The sequence below is a fragment of the Eumetopias jubatus genome, unplaced genomic scaffold (assembly GCF_037043125.1).
Source record: "Eumetopias jubatus isolate StellerSeaLion01/CBP00866 unplaced genomic scaffold, mEumJub1_p1.0 scaffold_3, whole genome shotgun sequence".
Lineage (NCBI taxonomy): Eukaryota > Metazoa > Chordata > Mammalia > Carnivora > Otariidae > Eumetopias > Eumetopias jubatus.
In genome coordinates this window covers 182,842,414-182,861,373 of record NW_028274809.1, presented here as the reverse complement: position 1 = coordinate 182,861,373, position 18,960 = coordinate 182,842,414, and the positions used below count along the sequence as shown (strand labels likewise).

The window sequence follows — 18,960 nt, the reverse complement described above, 5'->3', positions numbered from 1 at the left end:
ACACACACAACCTGGCACTGCTGTTTTTCTGACCTCAACAGAATTCATAAATAAAAGATAGCAAAGCAGCTTTGGGGTTTTGTTTTGTTTCTGGTTGTTACTGCAGATCCTAAAATAAGGAAAAATTCAGTGAAAATAAAGGACAAAGAATCAATACTGAAAAATATGGGTCTGGGCACCTGGGTGGCTCAGTTGGTTAAGCGACTGCCTTTGGCTCAGGTCATGATCCTGGAGTCCTGGGATCGAGTCCCACCTTGAGCAGGGAGCCTGCTTCTCCCTCTGACCCTCTCCCCTCTCATGCTGTTTCTCACTGTCTCTAATAAATAAAATCTTTTTTTTTAAAAAAATGGGTCAATACATTTATGGTTGGCTTGGACAAATCTAATCTCTCAGCCCCATATTTTTCTTTTTTTTTTTTAATTTTTTAAAAGATTTTATTTATTTATTTGACAGAGAGAGAGACACAGCGAGAGAGGGAACACAAGCAAGGGGAGTGTGAGAGGGAGAAGCAGGCTTCCCGTGGAGCAGGGAGCCTGATGTGGGGCTCAATCCCAGGACCTGGGATCATGACCTGAGCCGAAGGCAGACGCTTAACGACTGAGCCACCCAGGTGCCCCTCAGCCCCATATTTCTGTTTACCTATGCCTTGGTCTTAAGAAATGCCTGCTCTGTCACTTTAAGATTGGGACTTAAAGATTTAATCTTGATCCTAAAAAATTCTAGGAAACTCATAGAAAATGTTAGATGCACATCTTTCTTCATTTTGAAGCATTCCTGTTCTCCTATTTTACCCCAACTCCTGATTCACAATTAAATCTGCAAAGCAGTAGGCCTAAAAGAAGGGTCCTTTGTATAAGCAAGGCTGTCTTTCCCTGTAAATAAATATACCCTGGATGGAAGCCTACCATGGAATAATTTGCCTTTAAATTCTACCCCAAAGGGACAAAACTTCTCCAGGGTTTTGAATATTTTATTGGCCTTCCCTCTGTTTATCTGCTATGGGCTGTCTACTGCAAGAAACTCCTGCTATCCCTTCAAGTTCACTGAAGATGTTATTGATACTCTTCTCTTCCATCATTTCTCAAGGCGAAGGCATCACTGAACAGAATGATGGGGCTGAGACACCACAGGAATATCTTAAGTTGATGGTATAATTTAATAAATCTGCTTGAAAATCACCCTCTCCAATAAAAGCAATGTAATAACTTCCAAAGTAATCTTTCAAAATATCACATCAGGGAGTGATACACAATTAAGATGAGAGGTAATTAATATGTTTGCCCTGTTTAGTAACACCCATGTCTATACACTTTGAGTGCATTTTCTCCCCAATAACTTCATCCCATATGCCTTCAAATCGGTCTTTGAAAATTAAAAAAAAAATTAAAGTTTTTATTTATTTGAGTGAGAGCGCGAGAGAGAAAGCGAACGAGAGAGAGCGAGAGAGCACAAGCAGGGTGAGGGGCAGAAAGAGAAGCAGACTCCCTGCAGGGAGCCCAATGTGGGATCATGACCTAAGCCCAAGGCAAATGCTTAACCGAATGAGCCACCCAGGCACCCCTGTCTTTGAAAAAAATTTTAAATTACTGGTATCATTAGGGTAGAAAATTTTAAATTGCAGTATTTTAAGAGGACTTATGGTTGAAAACTGTAAACTTGTATAATTATGTGGATTAAACTAGCAAACTCTGTGTCTTTTCCCCAGTGCTTCACAGTGCAGTACAGTGCTAGAGGGACTAAGATGGGTAGTGGGACCACTTTAGGTGTGCGGATTTGCTGGACAGATGCTCAGTGCAATGAAGTGCCAAGAAAAATAGATGGCAGTGTTTAGTGAGAAAGCAGAGAAGGCAGCTAACCATAGGGTCTAAGTCATAGAAGACAAGGATGAGACTCTGCGGGAAGAATTAGGCTGGGTAATAAAATTTGGGAGTCAAGTTACAGCGATTGAAACAAATGTGTTCGTGCAGACAAATGCCCAAAGTAGAGAGTTAAAGGAAAAATGCACAGTGCAGAATAATATGTTAAACCATAAACAAGTAAATCTAATTTTATTTACATGTGCTTGTAAGTGCATGGAAAATTTCAGGAAAGATTAACAAAAAACTGTGATGTGAAACTGGGGGAAAGATAGTCCTGCTTTTCACTTTATATTATTCTTTACCATTTAAGTTTTTATATGGCAGTACACTATTATTATAAACAAGTTTAATTTTTGTAAAAGAGAGTGAGTATTATTCTTTGTGTAGCAGGAGAGCAGATATAAAATGAACAGGGGTAGACCTGTAACCCTGAAACAAATAATACATTATATGTTAACTAAAAAAAAAAATGAACAGGAGACCGTGCAACGTGGAAGGAAAACAGGCTTAAGTGTTAAGAGATTTAAAAGGTAGAATAATTCTGGGTGATGATGAAGCACATATATTGAAGAGAATCATATTGTGCTGAATTTGGTTTAACTGATGTCCTAAAAATGTACTGAGAACATTCCAAACATACTTTCAATGGTCAAAAGAGAAAGGTTAGCTTTCCCAAAACCCAATGGGGGAGCCCAAGTAGTGCTGTATTTGCTAAGAGGCAATATGTATAATATGTATGAATACTGTTCCCAAAGCGGGGGGGAAGGAAATGCGGAGCTGCTGGGGCCACTTTTCATGACTGAAGGCTGGGTTTCTGGTCCCTCTGAAGGTGAGGTAGGGGGTTGGAGTATTATCCTTATCATTTATAATACTGGTATATGAATGTGTGTTAAGACAAACTTATCCATGACATAACGTGAGGAGAGGGATCCTTCCAAACTATGAGTTTAACAAATTATTTCCAGAGGTAAAAGAAAAATGAAAACCTCCTTAGCTATGAGAGCTAAGTTATCTCAGGCTTTTCTGTAGGAAAAAAAGAAAAAAAAAAAAAGAAAGAAAAAAAAGGAATGAAAGAAGCAACTGAATAACTTCTATATAACACTGAATACAAACCTTATATGGTGAAGGTTCAATTCTTTCCCCGAATAATACCTGACCAAGATTTTCAGATGGGCGTTTTCCTTCTGATGCTTGGCAAAAATCAAACCTGGGGGGGGGGGAGGGGGAAGAGTATTTAAGCTTTTACACATAAAAGGAAACAATGAAATATCAAACTCCTAGCCAATCTAGAGGGCAGATTAAGTACTGATCATTCCAGTAGCTCTAGTCAAAGAATAAGAAAGTTACACTCCAAGTCCCATGTACATTTCCCCCGCCAAAAAACCAAAACATCAGAAAATTAGGCCTGAGAATACTTTGATGTCTTACTATCTTTTTGAAGATGTAAATTATAGAATTTAAAAAACTGACATTATTTTTGTTCATTCCAATGATAAAATTATTTACATCCTTATTTTTCAAGTGAATTTTGCTAACTTATCTCCTTTTGTTGTAACTTCCTAATCCAAAGTTTTACAAAATAATGACATTTCAGGAAGATGTGTCAAAGTTCCCTGGGTTTCTGCCTCATCTTGATACACTGGCCAACACATCCCAACATCAGAAGCATGGCAAGACAGACCCTAGAGAACATGAACTTGTGGAGAAGCCATAATCAGTCAGTTGCAAGCCTCTCTGTAATTCCCTTGTATTATTAACCAGATTTTAATAAAGTTTTCTTTAAACATCACAGCTAAATTTCAGCTTTGCTACAGGAGATTAAAGAACAGTTCTACGTTCATTCTGGGATGATATGAGAGTACGACGGCTACAGATGAGATGACTAAGAGAAAGATGAATCTCAGGTAATAAAAAACTGGGGCTGCGAAATGATCAAATGAAGACTTTCCATGTACTGGATGTAAGAGATCACTGAGTTTTCCCAGGAATAACCACAAAGAATAAGGAGATACATTTATTTCACAAAACAAAAGAAACAAAAACTAGAGCATTTAAGTCTCTAATAGTTACAGAAATGATGGTCCATGAATTCATGAATGTTATACTCTCTTCTTATACATATTTAGGCATATGGATTCTTATAGGATAGTCTTACTTTTTGGTGTGTGCTTTTCTCTACAGAAAACACATTTTCTTTTAAAACTTATAGATACCACAGAAACTTACAAGCCAACTAAAATTTAAGAACTATGCTTTATACTTAATATGGTATATAGTGGTCAAATGAATAAAGCAAATTTATGCAGCATATTTCATATCAAAAAATGAAAACAAACGTTCATAGACAAAGAATTAGTCATATACGACTCTATACAATCTCTACAAAGAAATAATACACAGGGGCACCTGGCTGGCTCAGTTGATAGAGCATGAGACTCTTGATCTCTCCTCAGGGTCATGAGTTCAAGCCCCACACTGGGTGACAGCTTACTTTAAAAAAAAAAAAGAGGGGCACCTGGGTGGCACAGTTGGTTAAGCGTCTGACTCTTGGTTTTGGCTTAGGTCATGGTCTCAGGGTTGTGGGATCAAGCCCCCTGTCAGGCTCCACACTCAGCACAAAGTCTGCTTGGGATTCTCTCTCCCTTTCCCTCTGCCCCTCCCGCTCATGCTCATGCTCTCTCTAAAAGAAATAAATAAATCTTAAAAAAAAGGAGAAAGAAAAAAGAATAAACTGCTACAAAAAAGACTAAGGTAACTGTAGCTGTGTATTAACATGGAAAGATGCCCACAATAGACCTAGTGAGAAAAAGGTGCAAAACCACTTTTTGTTTAAAACAAAAATGTATAGATGTGGTTAGGTACATTAAAATATGTGGAGGAGCAGAAAACAATTGTTTCTGGGGATTATGTGGGATATAAGAATTTTGTTTAAAACTCCGTGTGGGGTTTTTTATAATTAAAAAATTTAAAGAAAACACAATGCCTTTTTGTCCACTCAGATAAAAAAGGAAATCCATTGTTTCAGTTGGTGCTTCCACTGTATTGAAAAAAGATCATGTTTCATTTTAACTACCTTGGAAATAAAGGATACCCCTTAAAAAATGTTTCCAGGCCTTGTACATGTTTAAAATACATATGAGGGGCGCCTGGGTGGCTCAGTCGTTAAGCGTCTGCTTTTGGCTCAGGTCATGATCTCAGGGTCCTGGGATCGAGCCCCACATCGGGATCCCTGCTCAGCAGGGAGCCTGCTTCTCCATCTCCCACTCCCCTTGCTTGTGTTCCCTCTCTTGCTGTATCTCTCTCTGTCAAATAAATAAATAAAATCTTTAAAAAATAAATAAATAAATAAAATAAAATACATATGAATTCGTCCAAAACTGTGAAGAAAGTATTTAAAAGTACAAAATTCTGATGAGTCAATACAATTTTATAAAAACCAAGTTGAAAAACTTACGCCGTATATTCATAAGGAAGAACAGATTCCACTGAATCAAGCCTGTTCACGAATAGTTCTATTTCAGCCTGAAAATGAAGAAACACAGAATTAGAATATAAACAAATAGAGATCAAAACTTAAGTCATGCTTAGAACTGAAAAAGAATTTGACATGTTTGAAATGTAGAATTTTATGATATTTAAACATTTCTCCTATACATCCATTCACTGAGTAGACTTATATGCAATTAAATTACAACAAAATATTTTTAAGAGTTGCAAATACCCCCAATAATTTTTTTTAAGATTTACTTATTTGAGAGAGAAAGAGAGAGAGAGGAGGTGAGTGTGTGTGAGTGGGGGAGGGGCAGAAGGAGAGAATCTTCAAGCAGACTCTTCACTGAGTGCGGAGCCCCATGCAGGGATCAATCTCACAACCCATGAGATCATTACCTGAGCTGAAACCAAGATTCAGAAGCTTAACTGACTGAGCCACCCAGGGGCCACTCCTTTCCCCTCCCAATATTTATTTATTCATTTATTTACTTATTTATTGAGAGAGCAAAAGAGAAAGAAGTGTATGAGGATTAAATGAGTTAACATTTATAAAGAACTTCAGTGACTAAAACAAAAAGTGCTATATATTTGTTAAATGAATAAAAACAAATGAATTTAATGATATTCAGAATAGGGAATGCCTAAACTACACTGCTCATCTGCTAAAATAAATGCTCACCCAATATTCCTGATATACAGTGTAAGATAAGACACCAGCCTCTATATACAGTAATGAGAACAGTATCATGTGCAATCCCTAAAAATTGTAAGCAAATGAAATTGCTCAACGGCACACTGCCTCAAACACATACAAAAAATTAAACTGTCTCCGTGCATAAAATATTCTTTGTCATTAGTCATTTTAGCTAAAAAGATAACGAGACATGACATTTACGGATTACAGAATGCCTGAATAATTAACACAAATATAAGTAACTGCTGTGAAGGCAAAATTCCCAGTTGATGGCTTACTCTGCCAAAATAATTTTCACTAATTATAAGGGGTCAGCACTGCTATGAGGACACTTCAGAATCTAAACACCCTATTTAATATATCTTCATGAAGACTGAAAGGTTTCTAAAAAGCTAATCCAGTTCACATCTCTAGATTTCTTTCTAGGAAGGAATACAGCTATTATATTCTATGGAACTTTCTAGGTTTTAAGTTTCAAAAATCTGTAAGAGCGACATTTCCACCACAGAAGTTAAATCCCCTGTGCCACAATTAAGCCTATTCCTTACTCTCTCAGTATAAAGTGATCAAGAACAAAGACTTTGAAGGTAGGTTGCCTGAGTTTAAATCCTGACTATGACATTTACTAGCTGTGTGATCTTGGGTAAGTTTCTTCACTCAACTTTTTTCCTTTGTAGGATGGAATAATAACCCTTGCTTTGAATGGTTTTGAGAAGATTCAAGAGCAGTGCTTGGTACAAAGTACTAAGTATTTACCATTATGCGACAATGTCCAATAGAACTTTAAGCAATGATGGACATATTCTTTTTTTTTTTTTTTAAGATTTTATTTATTTATGTGACAGAGAGAGACAGCTAGAGTGGGAACACAAGCAGGGGGAGTGGGAGAGGGAGAAGCAGGTTTCCCTCTGAGCAGGGAGCCCGATGCGGGGCTCGATCCTGACCTGAGCCGAAGGCATACGCTTAATGACTGAGCCACCCAGGCGCCCCAATGATGGACATATTCTCATGTGCACTGTCAAATACACATGTGGCCATCTGTCACTTAAAATGTGGTTAGAGCTAGGGGCGCCTGGGTGACTTAGTTGAGCGACGGCCTCTTGATTTCGGCTCAAGTCATGATCTCAGGGTCCTGGGGATGGAGCCCTGAGCTGGGCTCTGCACTCAGCGGGGAGTCTGCTTCTCCCTCTCTCTCTGCCTATTCCCCCACACACTTTGCCTCTCTCTCCCCTTTAAAATCTAATTCCCATTAAATTTACCGTATCTGTCAATTTTTCCTAATCTGGTGAAGTAGCTTCACATTCTACTCATAATAAAGGTGTGAGTAAACATATGTTTTAGCCTTGCTTTGTGATTTATAAGGATGTCTATATTAGGGGCTGCCCACAAATTTTTCCAAAATAACAAACTCCAAAGAACAATTCTTCTTATAAATCTTTCACCTAAAAACAAAATTAATTTTTACACACAACACATAAACAAGTAGGGAACACAAATTCAGTCTAGAGGCAGCATAGTACCAGATTGCTCAGTTCATTTCAAATCCTAAATTTACTCTTAATAAATATGTGCTTTTGGTCAAGTAGTAATTTTGAATGTGACAAATGTATGAGGTGATAATAAAACAGATAAGAATATAGAAGCTGGTCCATAGTTGGTACACAATAACTATAAGGTAAATGATTAAATAAACATTGCTACTATTACTATTTCAGAGAAAACAGACATTCCTGAATCTGAATATTTATCAGTATAAGGATAACCTTGAGGCCCCCCCCCCCCCCCCCGTCCCATAAAAGGACACTAAGGCAACAGCCTTCTGATCTACTGTTTATGCCAATTCATTACTCTTTTCTTAGCTATTAGTCTAGGGAAGGGGGAAGATGATAATTATCAAGCACAATTCTCATAATAACCTTATGAGCTAGGGATTACTTGCTCTACTTTAAGACAAGGAAATAAGTTCAAAAGCTGGACTGCTAACTCAAAAAAAAGTGAGGAAACTCAAGTGCCACGACCATCACTTTTAATTTCTGCTGCTCTCAGTCCTCTACTTCTCTTCCTTCTTGTCTCTTCTGACGCTTTTCCACACTTACTTTTACAAGAAAGTTAGTCTATCACAAATATGATCACTAAGTTATGGATTTTTTTCTATTATTCAGTGGACTAATCAAAACACACCTTGGAGGGACACCTGGGTGGCTCAGTCGGTTAAGCGTCTGCCTTCGGCTCAGGTCATGCTCCCAGTGCCCTGGGATAGAGTCCCGCATCAGGCTCCTTGCTCAGCAGGGAGCCTGCTTCTCCCTCTGCCTGCAGCTCCCCCTGCTTGTACCCTTGCTCACTCTCTCTCTCTCTCTCTCTCTCTCTCTCACCCATGCTCTAACAAATAAATAAAATCTTAAAAAAAAAAAAAAAAACCACACCTTGGATATTCAATTCATCCTGGCTATTTCTGTAGCACTTTCATTCTTCCTTTAAATTGTGAGAATCTGAAAATTTAAGAATTATTGTCTCACAAAATGCTAAGAAATGCAAATTACATTTAATGAAATCTTTAACAAAGAATAGAGCAATTTACAACATATTTGTAAAGATGCTACATTTATGGGGCGCCTGGGTGGCTCAGTCGGTTAAGCGTCTGCCTTCGGCTCAGGTCATGATCCCAGGGTCCTGGGATCGAGCCCCACATGGGGCTTCCTGCTTGGAGGGAAGCCTGCTTCTCCCTCTCCCGCTCCCCCTGCTTGTGTTCCCTCTCTTACTGTCTCTCTCTCTCTGTCAAATAAATAAATAAAAAAAAAAATCTTAAAAAAAAAAAAGATGCTACATTTATAATACTCTATATTTTAAATATCAAATCTTATACTGAAACAAAGAAATTTCAATAATATTTTAAGAATGAGATCCTTGTAGGGACACCTGAGTGGCTCAATCGGTTAAGCTTCTGACTCTTGGTTTCAGCTCACTCAGGTCATGATCTCAGGGTTGTGAGATCGAGCCCAGCATCGGGCTCCATGCTGGGCACAGAGCCTGCTTGAGATTTTCTCTCCCTCTCCCTCTGCACCCCCCACCTGCTTGCGCACATGCTCTTTCTCAAAAATAATAAATAAATAAATAAAACTGCTTTAATGAACAAAATCCTTGTAATATGGCAGTAGAGAAAAATGTTAAAAATTGGAAGGAGATGAGACTGCTAGTGAGTTCATGTGGTTTCACGAATGGCAAAAGTATGCTACACACATCATGACATTCACCCCTAAAAATATAAACACACACACGCGTAAAACAAATAGGAAAAATATAATCAACTGTTGGCTCTAGAGGTCTAGATGGATATACAGGTGATCATTATACTATTCTGTCAACTTTTTTGAATTTTGAAGACTGTCACAATTAAAAGTTGGAAAAAGAAAAGGCTTTAAAGTTGAGAGTAGACTTTATTCTTCCTATAAAGCAACAAAAGCCAAATCAGAGCAGTAAGAAATAAAGACAAAAGAGTAAAATTTAGCATGGAAAGCTGTTCTAGACTAGGAAAGATGACTTCAAAATAAGTATTAAATAAGAGGAAACAGAATAGGCAATGTACATGAAAACTGAAGAATATTCCCAAGAACAAAAAATCCTGAACAACCATGAGAAAGTCATTCACTTGACACATTTATTTAGTGGCCACAATACTAGACATCATGAGTGATATAATAATACAAAAGACATGAACACTTGCCTTTGAAGAATTTCTAATCCAGGTGAAGAGACAAAACAGACATTCAAGAAAGTAAAAGAAAAAAATGACAAAGCTATTTATAAGTTCTTGGGGTAGTTACTGAAACCCAAGGGATTGATTGACTGATATCCTTAAAATAGCAATATGCTACGAAAGGACAGTATTTGGTTAATTTTAGGGTCACTTTCCACTCTAAATATCTTTATTTCCCATCCAAAAGTTAATTAAGTGCATCTCCTTCTGGAAATTTGCCTTAAATAGAGTCAGCCAACTCTAAAATATCTCTGACATAACCAGAAAGAGCTTTAAAGGTTACTTACCTCACATTCCTGCTTTCAAAGTATCCCAAACTGAGTTATTACAAGCATGGAAAGTTGTGACAACATTAAACTTTTTAAGGAAGTTACAGATAAATCCTAAAGCAAGACTTAGACAAAGGAAGACTAATTAAATCCCACCCTAAGAAATTTTTTATGGAAATGGTTTATTTAATTTAGAGTGCTATGGCCTCCCTTCTGAATCCTTCTCCTCCCAAATGTACAATTTTTTTCTGGTCCTAACGAACCCGTTCTACATCTGATCCCAGCTTCGGTCACAACTACACTTTGTTTTATTGCTTTAAGCCATGTGTGCCATGCCACAGGGCTGCATTTTTTTTTTTCCTATTTCCTTGTTCCTTTGGTTTTGCTTTTATTCCACTTTACCTTCCATCACATCGGTCCCAACCCCATCTACAACTGGTTTTCAAGGTAGAAAGAAATATTCTGGGAAGAAATGTGATTCTGAACAAGAATCAAAGCAAGTGACTAGTCACAAAAAGCTCTGAGATACCAAGGCACAGCCACAGAAAAGGAAAACTATGGACAAATGCTTAATATTGGAGGAGTCCACTGCAGGAAAAATTTTGAAGAGAGGAAATCTTAACTCAGACCCAATAAAACAATCCCAATGGAAATGCTGGAACACATAAATGGATGCTCATGAACTTTGAGTTATCTGACCAGCAATGCCCAGAAGCTGATCTCCTAGATACTAAGGTTCTTCCTTCTATCCCCATCTCACTGAAAAATAGAATTTCAACTTTAGATTGTATCAAATAAAAGAATAAATACAAAATCTGACTACTTAAAAATTGGTCACACAGGTTAAAACTGCATCAATTAAGGAAGTCAAGGATAATTAGCAGCCAGGGATCTCCAGGGCGAGGCAGAAGAGGTAGAGAGTAGAGTATTCAGCATGGAAGAAACAGCAGTACCCCAACGTGGTGTGAAGAGCTCAACCTTCAGAATCAGAAACTCTAGGAGCTGCATCTTTGCTTCACCACTTACTAGGTATATACATTTGAGAGAGTTAATCTTATTCAGCTTCAGTTTCCCCATTTACAAATCACAGGATTGTTCTGAGGATTAACTAAGGCATCCACAAAGTACACAAACTGCAGTCTTTATCGTTGTTATTATTAGTATAGGTGAGAAATAGGTTTGAAAGTTGAGAATAAGAGCAAAGAAAATATATTTCACAAGTTTCCTCCAAAGCCTTTCATCAATACTTAGTTAATTTTAATGGCAACAGAGAAAGACCTTGTAACTTTGTAGAGCACATTTAAAGTAGCTACAATTAACTACAACACTTACTGATAGGACACTGATGAAAAAAGTGCAAGGAAGAATAAGTAAGAGCTTCAGGAACCGGGCTCTAAGGTCCACAGAGCACAGACCAGCTTCTAGAATTTATGTGTGTGGGGTGGGGGGTACAAAGCACATGTCTGTGGCTTTGTTTCAGATGTTCAAAAATACACCTTTCGAAGGGCTTCCCTTTGTGGAGAGCCAAAAGCAGCAGGACAGTATTTTATTCATATCGACCTTGCTTGCTTTCCCAATCATAGCTCTCAGATCCACTATAATGAACAATCTCAGTTTTACAATAATTTTATTCAAAAAATTTAATTTCTGAAGGCAAACTTTCTAAGCTCCACATACTTTTTCCACAGAAAAGAAAAACAGCTGTTGGAATGCGAATTTATCATAATCAAAATCATTCCACGCCAAATTTCATATTTGAAACATTATCAGTAACCCACATACACTGATTAGTTTCCAGAAGCTAAGAATCAATCTCTTATTCCAGAGAAAACTCTGATAATGTGAAACTAAATACCAATAAATAAATATTTATCAATTTTATCAATAAGTTCAAATGTAATTGTATTTTTTAAGATATTTTAAAATCTTCAAACTATATCTACGGTCAAATTAAAACAAGTAAAATACACAGTATGTCTGTTCAAAGCAACATTTAGAACGGCTTTTTTCAATTTTACTTCTTCCATATTTAGAGGCAATTGCTCCCAAAATAACAGACACACAATTTATTAAACATTTCTAAACATAACTACCAAGAAAGAACATTTAAAAGTCTAATTCTGGTAAAACTGTCACTATAACAGATGACGTGATACTATACCTAAAACCTTAAGGACTCCACCAAAAAACTATCATAAGTAATAAATGAATTCAGTAAAGTTGCAGGACACAATATACAGAAATCTGTCACGGTTCTATTCACTAATGAAGTAGCAGAAAGGGAAATTAAGAAAACAATGCCATTTACAATTACCCCCAACAGAATAAAATACCTAGAAATAACCTTAACAAAGCACGTGAAAGACCTGTACTCTGAAAACTATAGAGCACTGATAAAAGAAACTGAAGATGACACAAATGGAAAGATATATCATGCTCATGGACTAGAAAAATATTGTTAACATGTTGTATGTAAGTGTCGAGTCACTAATTTGTACACCTGAAACTAATAGTACACTGTATGTTACCTAGCTGGAATTTGAATAAAAATTTAAAAGAAAATTAAAAAAAAGAAAAATATTGTTAAAATGTCCATACTACCTAAAGCAATCTATAGATTCAATGTAATCCCTATCAAAATACCAGTAGTATTTTTCACAGAACTAGAACAAATAAACCTAAAATTCATATGGAACCACAAAAGACCCTGAATAGCCAAAGTAATCTGGAGAAGAACAAAGCTACAGGATTCAGCAATCTCAGATTTCAAGACATACTACAAAGCTACAGTAATCAAAACAGTATGATCCTGGCACAAAAACACACAGATCAATGCAACAGGATAAAGACCCCAGAAATAAACCCACACTTATATGGTCAATTAATCTATGACAAAGGAGGCAGGAATTTACAACAGGGAAAAGACAGTCTCTTCAATAAATGGTGCTTGGAAGACTGGACCACTTTCTTATACCATACACAAAAAGAAACTCAAAATAGATTAAAGATCTAAATGTGAGACCTGAAATCACAAAACTAGAAGAAAACATAGGCAGTAATCTCTTTGACATCAGCCTTAGCAACATATTTACAGATATGTTTCCCTAGGCAAGGGAAACAAAAGCAAAAATAAACTGTTGGGACTACACTGAACTACAAAACTTTTGCACAGCAAAGGAAACCACCAACAAAATGAAAAGAAAACCTACTGAGTGGAGAAGATATATCCGATAAAAGATATATCCGTTAATATCCAAAATATTATATAAAGACCTTGTAGGGCACCTGTGTGGCTCAGTCAGTTAAGCATCGCCTTCGACTCGGGTCATGATCCCAGGGTCCTGGGATTGAGTCTCGCATCAAGCTCCCTGCTCAGCAGGGAGTGTACTTCTCCCTCTGTCCTCCCCTCTCCTCCTGGCTCGTGCTCACTCTCTCTTTCTCTCTCTCAAAAATAAATAAATAAAATCTTTTAAAAAGAAAAAAGGACCTTGTACAATGTAATACTAAAAAACAAAATAACCTAATTAAAAAATGGGCAAATGACCTGAATAGACATTTTTCCAAAGACATCCATATGGCCAACAGACATGAAAAGATGCTCAACATCACTCACCATCAGGGAAATGCAATCAAAACCACAATGAGATATCACCTCACACCTGTCAGAATGGCTAAAATCAAGAAGACAAGAAACAAGGTTGGCAAGGATGTGGAGAAAAAGGAACCCTTGTGCACTGTTGGTGGGAATATAAACTGCTGCAGCCACCGTGGAACACAGGATGGAGGTTCCTCAAAATATTAAAAATAGAAACACCATACAATCCAGTAATTCCACTACTGGGCATTTACCCAAAGAAAACGAAAATGCTACTGTGAAAATATATATGCACCCTATGTTTATTGCAGCATTTTTTATAACAGCCAAGATATGGAAGCAACCTAAGCGTCCACTGATAAAGAAAATGTGGTATACACACAGAGAAATATTACTCAGCCATAAAAAAGAGTAAGATCTTGCCATTTGCAACATTATAGACAACTTAGAGGGTCTGATACTAAGTGAAATAAGTCAGACAAAGACAAATACTGTATGATTTCATTCATATGTGTAATCTAAAAAGCAAAACAAAGGAATAAACAACAAAAAAAGCAGAAACAGATTCATAAATACAAAGAACATACTGGTGGTTGCCAGAGGGGAAAGGGAGGTGGTGTTGGGCAAAATGGATGAAGGGGAGTGGAAGAGACAGGCTTCCAGTTATGGAATGAATAAGTTGCAGGGATGAAAGCAGGGAATATAATCAATGGTACTGTAATAGTGTTGTATGAGAGTGTAGAGTTGTCCAATTACTACGGTGCACACCCAAAACTAATGTAACTGTGTCAACAACAATTTTTTAAAAAGTATGATTCTGATTGTTTCCTTTTTATTAAAAAATTGTTAAACCTTCATTTAAACATTTTTTTTTTAAACACCGAGGGGTATATTTGGTCATTTTTCCTTACTGGACAGGAAAGAAATTCTTAATCTTTCATCTAAGAACACAATCTATACATCAAACAGTAAAAAAGTGGCAGATGTTCCGGAGAGTTTAATTGATGGTCTGAATTCATGTTGACAAGCCAACAATTAATTGAAAGTTAAATGCAGCAACAGTATGCGGCTCACTAATCAGCTATTCGCCATCAGAATGCCACTCAGCACACTGAAGACCAATCTAAAGCTAAACAGCATGCAGCAGCTAACTGAAATGATCAAAACTTTTACAAGGAAGACTAGAACTGCACATTTTACTCTGTGAAGCTCTATTAACTTCTGATCAGGGTTTTGTTCTATTTATTGCAGTCAACACGTTGTCCCTTGGTTTTAAGGAAGTAAAATGAATTCTAGAGGAAAAGAACACCACAGTTCAATCCTTTTATTACTATGGTTTCAAAAACTAACACAAGACCAATAAAAGAAAAAAATTAAAAGAGAAACCTTAATAGCAATGAAAGTAATACACCGTTAATGTTTTCCATACCATCACACTGCTACTAAGATAAATAAAAATTATAAAATATTCTGGAGACATAGGGAATCATTTAGCTAAAGGCATTATAAATCAAATCTATCTTTTTTGAAAGAAACCTGGCAGTATTAAATAGAACTACAAAATTGCTTCTTGCCTTTGACCTAGTAATTTTATATTTGGGAATATGTAATTCCTGCTAAATATATTCTAGCAAAGTTATTTATAACAGAAAAAAACTGGGACCCATCGCAATGCCCTATTGGCAAGAAATGGTTAAACAAACCACAGTACAGTAACAGGATAAAATACTATATGGCCAATAAAAACCAGTAAGAATGTACACTATGTTGATATTCAAATGTATGTACATGTAGTGACAGTAAGTTAAAAAAAAAAAAGGAATCCACAGAACACAGTCACAGTATTTATGAAGGCTAATAAAGATCATAAATCAGAAGTTATAGCAATATAAACAGAATTTTGTGTTCATTGGACTCCTATTTCTCTGCCAGTAATTTGAACATAAAATAATTTTGGGAGGAGAAAATGACCAAATCCTCAGGGTTCTTTTGATTGTCTCAATAATATACATAGTGAGCCAAATGCAGGACACTGTACATGCAATGACTACACTACAAAAATTACACATGCTGAAGATATTCTTGTTTCATCTCTATACTTATGTTTTATAATATCACAACTAATAATATTGTGCTTTTTCGCTAACAAATGCAAAACACTTTTCAAGGGGAAGAGATAATAAGCAAATATGATCATCCTTACCTTACAGATGGAAAAACTGATGTAAACAGTATCAGTGTCCTACTCAATTCATCCAACTCCTGATTTCCCATGCTAACAGCATCTTCTGGAAATAATTTTTCCCACTCACAATATTTTACTTTTCATTATTTATTTTAAAAATAATTCCCTTCAGCTTTTCTGAAGAGTATATACATGACTGTCCTCCTTAAGTATGAAATATGAGGAAAAAATCAATACCCTGATGGAAGTAACGAAAATTTGAACTATTTACTGTTTTTCTCCTCTGAGAGGCAACAAGAAGATATATTAAAGTTTACTTCAAATTTTCGATCCTAGTTAGTCAAATGTAGGAAAAAACTGCTAAAGGTCCATCTTTCTGCTCTTCTAACAATTGTTTCCACTGACTGTGAGAGCAGCTGGTAACAAAGATGAAATCCAAACATTTCAGAAAAAAAAAGTTTTGCCTTGCCTGTTTTATCCCTATAGCTTTGAAAATTAAAAATCCCAAAGTCGTCCCCCAAATTAACAAAAGTTAACTTAAAAGTAGCTACTTAAAGGCCCTGTTGAGAAACCAAATATCATCTTAGAGGCAGACCACCTGTAAATTTCACTCTTAATTCATTTTCTAAAGTCCATCTCAAATGTCACTTTCTTTCTGCAGCTTTCCGCTAAAGACACCAATCCACAGATGTTTCCTCATTTGTGTTTTAAAGCACTTTGGACATACATCTTTTATAACATATCAGATTTCAATAATCGGTTCATAAGCTTATGTCCTTTACTTTGAAGTCCCTAGAAGACAGGGATACATTTTTTGTCTCTAAGGCGCGAGGATCACAATAGAGGACTGCCGTTAAATTTAAAGACCAAACACTGGGTTTTAAAGGTTGGTTACTAAAATATTTAACAGTAAAACCAGTGTGCTTTCAAGACTAGCTCTCTCTTCCACTTGCAAGCACATACATTCTTTCAATCATAACTCTCAAAGAGTGAAAGCTTCTTGCACTGCAGGGTATGAAAGTTAAACTATTCAAGTGGTAACTGTTGACTTGAGTAAACCTTAAAGATCTTTAGACATTTTTAGAGATCCAAGATTTTAAAAACGAACTGTAAAATGCTATGGAAAATTTAATATCTTATTTAATGCCCTAAAATAAGCTTGAAATTCATGGCTACAGTAAAGCTAGCAGTAATAAAATAAACACCAGCTTTTAAAAATAAAATCAAACTTAGTAAATAAACCTATTTATAGACCGTAAAAGTTTGCCGAACGATTACTTGAATTGTTAAAATTATTAATGGTTTCAAAGTGATGCTCATGCCCCAATGGTAGGTGTTAGCAACTTAAAAATAATTGTTATGTGCACCGTGATGCTCTACACCGAATAACCTAAAATCAAGTTACCTATGCCTCTTCACTAGCAGTTAGTTTACCTTGAATGTAAAGATCGTAAGAGATCAAAGTTTTCAAAATTTGCCCTAGGAAGAAAACGCGTTTCTCCTGTCATCTGCTCCTTTTAAGCGTTTAAAACACTCTCAGAGAAAACTAACTGGTGGGATCTTATAAATTTTTTGCATGTTAAAAAAATTTTTTTAACTTAAAAGGTAGAAATTAACGGTCTCAACCATTACAGCAACTTTTTATTAATGCAGTTTATTTGGTTCTGGGTGTTCTAATTCACAAATAAGCAACAAACTGCTAAGCGTGAAGTTAATATATCAATGTCCTAGAAAGAAACAAGCTCTCAAAACCAACAACGAGTTCCAAGAAAGGAGAGTAAGACGGGAAGCAATGAAATAAAAAGGATTTGGAAGACCTGGCGTCCACCTCTTGGCGTGCGTGACACAGGGCTGTGAGCGAACACTCACCCGTGGAATGCTTGCTGACCTGCATGCACCCAACTCCAACAGAGCGCCATACAGAGTCCCTCCCTGTTTCCTGGCAAAATGAATACAGCTGCTCGTGCTACCTGGACCTCTAGACGGGAGGCGAGCCTGAGGCCCACAGAGTCCCGCAGAATTTACCCCCAGAGGCCGTTCCAGAACATCCGCTCTACGGCCGGGCCGAACCCAAACACTTCTTGGGACACTGGATCCATCCCGGCTACGCCCCCTTCCCCTTCCCCTCGGACCTCAGCTCCCTGAGTAAGGGGAGGCTCCCCGTCGGTCAGAGCACTCAAGGTCCGCCAGGCCTCACCCACCTTACACTCGTCACTCTTTTTTTCTTCTTCGCAGAAGTTGACGGGCGCCAGGCCGGGCAGGTAGAAGGCGGCGCCCGGGCGCGGGCCTGGGGCCGCCTCCAGCAGGAGCAGCACCAGCAGCAGCGGCCCCGGCCACCGAGGTTGAGACAACGCCGGCAGCCTCGCGCTCATGACGGCTGTTTGGGGAAAGGACAGCCGAGCCGAGGGGGTGAAGAGGGAAGGAGGGACGGGAAGCCCCGAACACGACCACAAGACCGCGGGAGCTGAGCAAGGACCGCTCCACGACGGACAGTTCCGGTTGCGCTAGTAGACACCGCGGGTCCCGCAACAGAAACCGAACCGAAGCTCCACAGAGCATGCGCAACGCCGCCTGCACATGCTCAGTGAGAGGGGCCGCAAGCCCCGGGAGGAGTTTCCGGGAGGGAGCGTGGAGGAAATCCACTTTCCAGGTTTTCAGCAGGCCGACTAGGTGGTTGCCTGCTTCCGCGTTCACGGTCCCATTCCAAATTCTGATTTAGAGTTCCCGTGGGGCGTCGGGGAGCGCCTCACTGTCGGGCTCGTGCCCCCAGCTTGCGGCTTTGGTTCAGTTTCCCATAACAATCACGAGGTTTCCTCCCCCACACTTCCCGCAGCACATCAACCCCTGTTACAGGGTTGGTGCTCCAGAAAGTACCTGCGGATGGAGGCGGTGTTGGCGGCGGGAAGAAGTACGGAAGAAACCTGGTTGGGAGCAGGATGTGGAAACAAATGGGGAACAACTAGCCAGAAAGTCTCAAATACTCACTCAGGTGTTTGCACGGACAGGTTCCAAGTATTGGATGCCTTGGGGCATCCTTGCGTGAGACAGTGATTGCACAGAATAAACAAGATCTCCAAGGATGAGTGGAAATGAGGTGGGGAGAAAAACGAGT

The 18,960-nt window shown here is 38.0% G+C and overlaps 1 protein-coding gene across 1 annotated transcript in view; it reads right to left on the bottom strand.

Moving 5' to 3' along the window:
* TM9SF2 (transmembrane 9 superfamily member 2) overlaps positions 1-18,400 on the bottom strand; it is a 59,655-nt gene extending 41,255 nt beyond the window's left edge. Inside the window, exons 1-3 of the mRNA XM_028112029.2 lie at positions 18,050-18,400; positions 5,314-5,381; positions 2,973-3,066 (exon numbers count right to left, since the gene is read on the bottom strand). Of these exons, the coding sequence (XP_027967830.1) occupies positions 2,973-3,066; positions 5,314-5,381; positions 18,050-18,220 (333 nt within the window). The 5' untranslated portion in view covers positions 18,221-18,400. The remainder of the gene's footprint in view (positions 1-2,972; positions 3,067-5,313; positions 5,382-18,049) is intronic.
* Positions 18,401-18,960: the final 560 nt, after the last annotated feature.